The following is a 9,873-nucleotide window of genomic DNA, read 5'->3' on the forward strand; positions in this document are numbered from 1 at the left end:
AAGCGGTTGAAGCAATTAAAACTGTCCTGCTGAGGAGACAGATCAACCTTTGAATTAATGGTTTAACCTATTAAAACGACAGAAGGATCTTAGTGTTCCTCTTGACAAGTGTTTCTTGATATGTACTTTGTCACAACTACTGAGAGGGTGATAGTGCAGAGAATTTTAAATTTAGAAGAGTATATTCAAATATCCTGCAGTATTTGGGTTGATCATTAGGGAGGCTGCCTTGAAAAAAACCAGAGTAAGTGTAGGATTGTTCACCTTCCTCTTCCCACAATATGAAATCACTCAGGAACTCAGCCCAGTGCATGGCAGACCTTTGCGTCATCCATTTGCAAACTGGGTGAATTAAATGTCTTCCTTTATTGTTTGCATTTATAGGCCAGAATACACCATATCACTTCATCTGAGGGAAGGATTATCCTGACCAAGGATGATCAGTTTTGTGGTTAGATGCTGAGATATAGCCTGAGGAAGTCTGCTGTTCAGTGACAGAGCCTTTCAGCACTACTAAGAGCCTTCAGCCCTGCCTCATGCTTCCCTTAAGAGAAGATTAAGACGTTGCCTGTCAGCCATTTGCATTTTCATGTGATATGTAGCAATCACATTCTGGAAATTCTTTCCTCCTGTGATCTCGTTTTGGAGGCTCTTTCCTCCTCTGTTCTCGCCGCCCCATCATAGATGATGTAACTTCCCAGAGAAGATTAAAACTGTTGTTACCCCCTACCATAGCAGGGTCTGGTGTCCTAGGAAGGTGCAGGATAGGAGCAATCCTGGATGCTTCTGGACTACAGTCCAGAATCTGCCAGAAAACAGGTATGTGGTTTGCCAGCATCCATCTTTTCAGTGGAGGTGGCAGGAGAGACTGTAATTAATCTTCTCCAATTTAGTGATTGAATTTAGTCTCCAAAGCTGGCTCATAAACTCCTTGAACAACAGTTGAGTCATTCCTTTTTAAATATATTTGCTGACTTTAGAATGGGCAGCTGTGTGAGATGTGGTCCCTTTTGAAATTCCTTATATATTGCCATATCTCTGTTTCTACCTGTTTTCTTCTCCCACTAAGCATGAGGATATTGTGAGGGTCACTACTTCCAGGACAACTTCAGGAGTGCCTTGTTTGTGGGAGAATCGTTGGGCGAAGAGGCAACTGATGATCTGAAATACTGTTGTGCTTCTGCCCATTCCTACCTTTCAGAAAGCTTTTCCAAAAAAAGTAGATAAAGGGACGTGGTCAAAGTTCTCTGAGTCTTCTTCAGTTCACTACATCTTTCCTGTTGTGCAGGTTTCTTTCCATAAAGAATATGAGTTGCAAAAGTATTTGGCATGATTTTTCAGAGTTATTTTATCTTATTTTCACACTCCTTCCTTTGAACTGTAGATAGAAAAGAGCTCAGTGCTGTAGATGCTGATCTTGGCTAGACTTGGAGAGCTTTGTGGAAGTGAGGTGGGAAAATCGAGCGATCAGAGTTTACTCTGGGAAGTCACTTGCTTTCTTTGTGGCCAGTGAGTATTGAGTATATTGCCTTGTAAACAGGGGACCTGACCCTGTTTGCAGCCTCCAGGTGCCAGCTTAGCGCGAGCAATAACAAAACAGGTACTTTGTAATGAATGACGTGTCCCCACAACCATCAGCTTGAGCAGCATTTCAGGCAGTCTTTCTATATGTAAGGCACCCATTTCCTCACTCTGATCATCATTGTGCTCATCAGCGGAGAAGATGGCCTCACACTGAAACCTCTACAGTCCAGGTACCTTTCTGATCTTCTGGTGGAATGATGGTGAAAGTAAACAGTGGCAGAGCAGTGTTATCTGCTGTCTTAGGATGGATATTACTATGTTGTCTTGGCCTTGCTCCTGTTCTAGATGAAGATTGAGCTGTGTTGGGCTCTTTAATTTCTAATTTCCTTGGAAGCTTGAATGCCAGTGTGTTCTGTTGTGTGTCAAGGTAGAAAGGAGGAGTTGGAGTTGAGGAACAGCAGCACTGGTGAGCCACTTGCAATCCATAGCCAATGATGGCATTCGTATCATCCTTTAACCTCCTTCAGAGCCCAGTGACAGGTAGCCCATCGCTCTCCTTGGTAGCCGCCTGGTCCTATTACTCCTGCTTTGGGGAGAAACCCGAGCGCTGTGCTGGGCCATATGGAAGCAGGCAGAACGTCAGTGCTAAAGCCAGCCAAACTGTGCCCAAACCCCACTGGTGGCAATGGCAGTGTTTTAGGTTGACCTCCCTGAAAGCTTTTCTTGTGGATTCCCAAAAAGTTGTAGCAGAGCAGAAGCAGCCTGAAACCAAAGACAGAGTTTTACCCAGCATCAGAACCTGGGGATGCTTTGCATGTTTATTTCCTGAAACATTCAACAGAATGGTCTTTCAAATGTCATTTCACTAGTAGTTTTTTATTTCCCTAATTTTTTTCCTTTTTTTTTTCTTGTAGAATATTCAGCTTCATGGACTGCAATATCTTTGTGCTTTCAGCCTTACGTTTTTCAAGCTAGCTGCAGAGGCTTCAGTATAACAAGGGGGTTACATAAAAGATAAAGATTATATTTGTTTTGAAAGGAAACTGAAAAGAATACATTCTGCTTATGAATGGTCACTAAGAGAGCACTGAGCTCCATAGTGCCTTGCCATGCAACACAGGGGCTCGTGATGTTGATAAAAGGATATAGATTTTTAAAAGGATGAAAGGAAATGCTCTTCTAACTTGGCACGTAACAAGCTCCTGGAATTCATTGCCGGGGGACGTTGTTGCAGTACATACTTTAGTAAGATTCAAATCTCTGAAGGACTACCAGTCCTCCAGGTCCAGAACATGAATGCTGGGACTAGCTGGGGTCGCAGAAACTTATTTCCCCCATGGAATAATGTTGCACAGTCCCCCAGCTGTCAATGGAGAGCTCAGCTCTCCTCTTAAGTATGAACTACTAGGAGAAATAGCTAGACTAGTTCCTGACTGTTTTTTAGGTGAGAAACATCCAATGTCTGGAGACTATTGAATGAAGGAAAACCTCAGGGAGCATTTTCTGGCCTAAAGGGAATTTTCTCTTCATCTGCAGGCAGTTACTTTTTCTTTCATCTGGGAAGAATGGAACATTTCTCAATTCCTTTGCTGCTTCTAAGCACAGTCATCAGAAAGGATTCACAGTCTTGATCCTCGGCATGTTTAATTCAATGGACTTTTTCCATTAACTTTAATGGGTTTTGTTTCGCTCCTTTTGCCAAAATGTCTTCTCAAAGTGCTTTGAGATCTACAGATGAAAGTCCTGGATAAGCAAGGGTAGAATTTATTATTATTGTTCATCTGGAAGAAGCTGAGTTATTTCATCTCCTTACAATGATTTTATAAACTCTGTTGCCAGCAGAAGGGGAGAAAATATGCTAGGCTTAGTCTCAACTGTCTTTGCACAGGCTGAGATATGCTTATAGACGTCATCAGAAATGTTTGTTCTGTTATTTATATTACTAGTTGCAGCTAGAGTTGTCACCAGCTGGTTTGCCAGTTCTGCTCAGAACTACTGAGCTGGTACAGATCGATCTTCCACGGCCAGCACCCATATCCCTCACATTTACAAGGTCTGTCTTATTTTTCACAAGTCACCACTCTCAGCATCAGATCTGCCCATCATCTTCCTTTGCAAAGCCTTAAAAAGCTGCTAAGTGGAGCTCCCCGGGGGCAGTTCCCAATGTATTAGCAGAAACTCAAGTTCTTCTTAATCTGTATGAAGTGGGTAGAGATGAAGACCACCATGCTGTTGCACAGCCTACGTGGTCATATCCTAAGCATAATCTTCATCACAGGGTGTGGGGTGGCTACAACTGAGCCTTAGCAAGCCAAGCTAACACCCAGCAGCACAGATGGAAAGCATGTGGGTCCCAGGCATCAGAAAATGTATGTCCCACTCCTGAGCCTGCTGTTCAGCTTGCAGGATAGGCGTAACTGTGCTTCGTGTCTCAAGGCTAGTAGGAAGGGGCAAGAAGTTCTGTAATCCTGTGAAGTTCTGCTTCTGGTTTTACGACTTGGGCAGTGGAGGGGAAAAAACACTGGGGGGAAAACACCTGAAGATTGGATTGAGTGTAATAAATGGCCTCTCAAATTTTAACTACTATTAGCAAACTGCAAGGAAAAATAGTATTTCATGGTATAAAAGGCATACTGTCAAACTGAGTCTGCCAGGTGATCTCTTGCAGCTGTAGAATTTGTTGGAGAGTATTTTTATTTTGCAAGTAGAGGTGATCAGGGGCATTGCTTTGGCTTCACTCTGTTAAAATGTAGTCTTCAAGCCAACAAAATTCTGAAGTCCAAGCAAGCACACATACATTTACATATTTAAGCGTACTTGCTTAAATATGTATGTATTTATAATGTATATTTTACACATTACTATATATGAAAAAATATATATACACAGAAATATACTTTTTCCTTGCAGTTTGTTAACAGTAGTTAAAAGTTGGGAAGTCATTTATTACAACCAACCCAGTCTTCATTTTTTTTTTTTCCACAGTGTTTTTCCCCCTCTGCTCCACTGCCTAAGTAGTAAAACATACATACACATTTATATTTAAGTGTACTTGATTTTTTTATTTAAACTGGGATGATAAAATATTCATACACAAAGATTAGAAGCATGTAATACATCTGGAATCACTCAATCCCTTACTAGTGCATTCATACAAAGAAGAATAACTTTGTGGCCTCGGCAAGCTCAGAAGTGGCCCTATAAATCAATAGAACCACTGAGATGTTTTTCATTCCTGTTAAAATAAAACTGTTGGTGACAATTTATAGCTGCAAATATAATTCTGTGTATCACGTCAGCTACAGTCCAGATGGGAAATGGGGAATTCTAAAGAAGAACCATCATAATCTCATTGACACCTGTAAATTTGGAATATCTGCTTCCAAATGTTTTCTGAGTTTCCTGCGCACAACAAGTGCTTTTCTCCAAAATGAAATGTCTTGTTCCAGATCTCATTTTTGGAGAAGGTATGTCCAAGATTTTTTGCTGACTTACTGTGGAAATAAATGAATCAGTCTGTAAAAGTGATTGGGGAAAAAGTAACAAAAAGCCATTGTAATTACCTTAAAAGAAAAAAAAATAACGTGAAGGAATATTCATCAGACAGCAAGACCTATTGAGGCTTCTGAAGAAATTACTGGAAATGACATGACTTAGACTATTGAAAAGAAGACAGAAAATGAAAGAATTTATTATAGGGCAGATTTCAGCACCAGTATGGCAAGGGCTAAACAAACCCAAGCAGGCAACTCCACCTCTGACAGCAGAAATCTTTGTGATTCTGTAGGAACCTGGGTTTGTGCCTCTGGTAGGAAAATTTTAGATACTAGAACTTACAGAGATGCTCTCAATATGAGCAGAGCTGTGATATTCAAGCTGTTCTTTGTACCCAAATGAGTTCTTGCTCCTAAACAAAACAGGCTCTAGCGTATTGGCAAGGCATGGCCACGCTGGTTTAAATGCGTTTGCACTTGGGGTTTCTGCTAATACGATTCTGCCTGTCAGGGAGCCGCGCCTCTTCACACCTCTGACCAACACCGGCTGTGTTGGCACAAATCCACAGTGGTTAGGGTCAAAGGGAAGTAATTAAGATGGAAAGCAAAACCCTAGATAAAAAGCTTTCTGTAATTACATCAGCATAACCGTGCTGCAAATGTAACTGTCTGTTTAAATTACAGGTATCTAGACCTCCGAAAATTCGGCTCAGTTCCTCATGGAGGCTTCGGAATGGGGTTTGAACGCTACCTGCAGTACATCTTGGGAGTTGACAATATCAAAGATGTTATTCCTTTCCCCAGGTTTTCTCACTCCTGTCTACTGTAGCTCAGCAGCTGACTCGATGTGGAGAAAGCTGCGAGTGTGACTGTATGTATATAACATACTAGGATATGACTAAATGTGTCTTAGTGGCAAATCAAGATAATTTTTATATGAAAAGTGAAACTTTTGGTAAATTTAATACCGGTTTATCGAAAATAATATATGTTCTGGTAAGATTATGGAAGCATACTGGCAGTTAATTTGATAGGAGTTCATGTCTTCGGTGTGCTTCAGCAGTATTAAATCCCACTTAACTAAAGGGTTAAGATTCTGGTGAGACTAGTGCAAGCCATAGAAGTACTGAATAAGCATTGCTGGGAGGTAGTGGGGGTTTTATGTGAGATATTAATAAGGAGGTGTGACCTAAAATGGACTGGGAGCCAGGACTGCTGTGAGGCTTAATAGACTTTAATTAAATGCCTGAACAGTGCTTTGAAGATTGAGTGTTATAAAATTGCGAAGTATTGTCATGGCTGTGATGCATTTGCTCTTACAAAATAGCAACTGTAAAGCATGATTCTCCCCACCTCAAGTTAAAAGCAAATACTGTTTACCTTGGAAAAATCAGCCAAGGAAAAATGTCATACTGGAACTGCTGGAGTGAATTAGGTGAATGATGTTTGATTTTGTGAATCATCAATAAAGATGTGCACTGGGTTGTTTTGTAACTCTGTTTGGTTTCTTCTTCTGTTATAAAACTGTAGCACTCAGCATCATAGTGTTTCCTTCAGTGTCTTTGGTAGATGTTTCCTTTTCTGTATGCCCAAATTAGTTGCACAACTTCTGTGGGAGATATCTGTTTTCTGTCTCCAAGAGAGCACATGTTCATAGCAGGAAGAAATGTTCAGTTAGATGAGAGTTCATTCATCTCTCCAGAGTCAACTTGCAGTTTGTTGGTGGTTTTTTGTTGTTGCTTTGCTTTTTTGTTGTTGTTAGTGAGAAAATCTCTCATGTGCTCATCAGACCAAGCAGTTTTGTCCATATTTTGAAACAACAAACCTATCTCCCAAGCACTGCATATGTATTAAGTAATTGCTTATCACTATAGGATCTGAACTGCTTGCAGTCTTCAATGGGTTTATGCTCTCAGCTTCTCTGCCAGGTAAAGAAATACTCATTTCTGTTTTGAAGGCAGGATTATGGGAAGATCAAGTGACTTGCCTAAGGCAATTGGAAACCAGTGGTTTATTTGAGACTGAACTGAGGGTTTCCAGCATCCTTCTTCCCTTCCAAATTATCACAATCCAGCAAATGGTTATTTGCATAGTGCTTACTACTCTGGAGCCCAAGACGGCTGCAGTGTAAACAACATATATAAAGAGAAAAAGCAAAGTAACAACCTTATTGCTAATGAACCCTGTGTAAATTGGCACATACAACATGAAGTGGCTGCAGAACAGCCCTGAGACTTCTTTTCCAAGTAGATGAAAGAGATTGAAAAATAGTTATCAACTAGCATTGCACTGGTAATATTGCAGTCACAGTTCTCTTGGGTAGGGCTGTATAATACTGCACCTGCAGCATCTAAAAATACATATTTATGTCATGTGGCACCTGCCTTGTTTCAGTTTGGTCCACGGCTGGGGCTTTTACGTGCTATGATCATGCAAACAACATCATCACAAGGTCATTACTTTGGGGGGTTTGTTGCGTGCACTGAGACATCCCCTGCATATCGAGATTTTTTTTTTTTCATATCTCTTTTGTCTGCTTGATTAGGCAGGTGTTAACTGTGCGTTTGCTGGTTTGCATTTCCCAGTCCAGCCTTGAGTTGATAAGTCTGGTTCCACAAATCGGTTCAAGCACCTGCCTTGACTTTGATACCACTGAGAAGTTCCTACATCAGATGCCCGAGTATCTTCCTGCATTTGGACCGTCTCTCCTTTTAATGCGTTGTCTTAAATGTTACTGCTGGCCTTTATGTTTTGGAATTACTTCTCTCAGCAGAAAGATGTGGAAAGAGAACAGCTGCCAAACAGCTCCATCTATACCATGTTCCTAAATAACTTGCGATGAGCAGGTGTCCTTATTGAGATCCTTAGTCACTGGTTCTGTCACAGTTGCTGTAAATGAGAGTGCTTGAACTGGAAGCCCATCTGCTGAAAACAGAGTGGGTGGATGGCAAAACCATCTCCCGTCCACTCTGCTCTCGTCCCTGCAGCAGCTCTGGGCTGGCTGTGTTGTTTTTGGCATCAGTGGGCTGTTGTCAGCGGGAGGTGGTTGATCGTGCTGTGAGATGCCAGATCTGATGGGGCTAAAAAGCGACAGGTGAAAAACAAGGTATAGAGAAGAAGACAATGGAAAGTGCCAAAAAGTGGTAGGATGATGTGGCATAAGTCACACGTTACAGGGAAGGAGAGCAGGACTGTTTCGAACAGGCTTGCAGAGTGGCTGTTAGGGCCTTGTAGGAGGTGACAGCTTGCAAGAACCAAGAACTGGTGTGATCCACCCTTCATTGTTTGCCTTGGTAAGAGGTTGTTGCAGGACAGAAGGGAAAGGTTGAACCTTTGATTTGTAAATGGGTAGGTATATGAAGGTTTATGGTAAGAAGGAGGTAATAAGGATGTACCATGAGTGGTTCTTCATGTGTTTCCAGCTAGGTGTCCAAGAGGAGCAGTCTCCCCGTCTTCTACATGTATTTCTGTTTCATTTAAAGGTACTCTGTGAGTTGGAGATCCACAGGGTTGAGCCAAGAGGGCATTGCCCTTGGGTCTAAAAGCTCATCCAAAAAGCTACCTCCAATAATCTGGCAGAAGAAGCAGGAGGAGAGCAGGGTTGTTCCCAACAGAACTAACCAGATGAACATTCAGGCTCAGAAGGGAGAAGAAAGGGTTGACCAGTCTTGGAAACAGCCTTCAACATGTGCTGTTTTTCCTAGCGGTGGGAGAGAGGGGAAGGTAGAGGCTGAGGCCCGTGTGCATGATGATACTGCTTAGGGTTAATACTGAGACTGGCGTTCTTGTGGGAAGCTTGACTTACGGGTACCCAGCAAGGGTGGGAGCCGCTCTCTCCCTCCAGGCTGGCATTGTTCACCTCGTGCTATGTATATATAACATGGGCTGGTATTGCCAAGGAATGCAACATGTTTTCCTTGGGATTTCCATGTGGAATGTCATGTATTTCCTTCGAATCTCCTCTCCCAGAATGAAACGGAAGTTAATCTGGAGGACAGGGAGGTCATTCCTCTTGGACATGTAGGCAGGGAAACGCACCGAGAATTTCTTAGATTTAAGCCGTTTTCCTTGCTACATCTTTGCTTAGAGTCTGCATTCTGGCAATGGCTGAAGCCAGATAAAACCTGTGACAGCTCTTCAAATGAAAAACTCTTATTCTTTGCACACAGGAATCATCTCTTAGCCTGAACATGGGGTGCAGTAGCTTACATGGGAGTGTCTTCACTGTGGTAAGCAGTCAGCTCTCAAGCCCAGGTGGCCAGCTCAGTCTCTGCTAGCATCGTTTCAGTAAGTATTTCTTGAAGTTTCAGTTCCTCAGTAGCCAGCACTGCCTCTTTTCAGGTCTGTCCTCGCTTTGAGCTTCGGAAGAAAGAATCAGGGTCATTGATTACTGTAACTGTGGCTTTGCAACATTAGGACAGAGTGATGGGAGAGCAACACCGCTGGGAATGAAAGAGCAATGCCATAAACTTTGCATAACCAAATGCCAGCCTCTCAGAAGAGTGTTTAGAGGAAAACCTTTGTTTTCACTTCATGAATATCAGATAATCCCTTCACTTAAGATTTTTATGTGCGGGATCAAAGTATCCCAAAGTACTCCATTTTAATTAAAAAAAAATAATACCTGCAGAACTAACACCATGTCTCAGTCTTCTCGTTTTTAAATCCACAGGAGAGCAAATGCATGCTCTGAAGCCAGTAGTAGAGATTGCTGTTCTCTCCCTTATGATTTATGTTGTGATGCTGTGGCAGTGTCTAGATCTTGGACTGTTGTACTACCTTCTGTACAAGCATAGACGAAAAGATACATCGCTGGGCCAAATGTTTAAAAAGCAGCAGACCGGTGCAGGGATTT

The 9,873-nt window shown here is 42.0% G+C and overlaps 1 protein-coding gene and 1 long non-coding RNA gene across 5 annotated transcripts in view; both read left to right on the forward strand.

Moving 5' to 3' along the window:
- NARS2 (asparaginyl-tRNA synthetase 2, mitochondrial) overlaps positions 1-6,512 on the forward strand; it is a 54,063-nt gene extending 47,551 nt beyond the window's left edge. For all 4 annotated transcript variants that reach the window (XM_074816411.1, XM_074816410.1, XM_074816414.1 and 1 more), the window contains one exon: positions 5,703-6,512. In XM_074816411.1, coding sequence (XP_074672512.1) covers positions 5,703-5,847 — 145 coding nt within the window. In that variant the 3' untranslated portion in view covers positions 5,848-6,512. The remainder of the gene's footprint in view (positions 1-5,702) is intronic.
- Positions 6,513-8,527: 2,015 nt separating this feature from the next.
- LOC141920315 (uncharacterized) lies at positions 8,528-9,656 on the forward strand. The gene is made up of 2 exons (XR_012622289.1): positions 8,528-9,247; positions 9,360-9,656. It is a non-coding gene; the product is annotated as an uncharacterized LOC141920315 (long non-coding RNA).
- The last annotated feature ends 217 nt before the right edge of the window (positions 9,657-9,873 follow it).

The sequence above is a fragment of the Strix aluco genome, chromosome 2 (genome assembly GCF_031877795.1).
Source record: "Strix aluco isolate bStrAlu1 chromosome 2, bStrAlu1.hap1, whole genome shotgun sequence".
Taxonomy (NCBI): domain Eukaryota; kingdom Metazoa; phylum Chordata; class Aves; order Strigiformes; family Strigidae; genus Strix; species Strix aluco.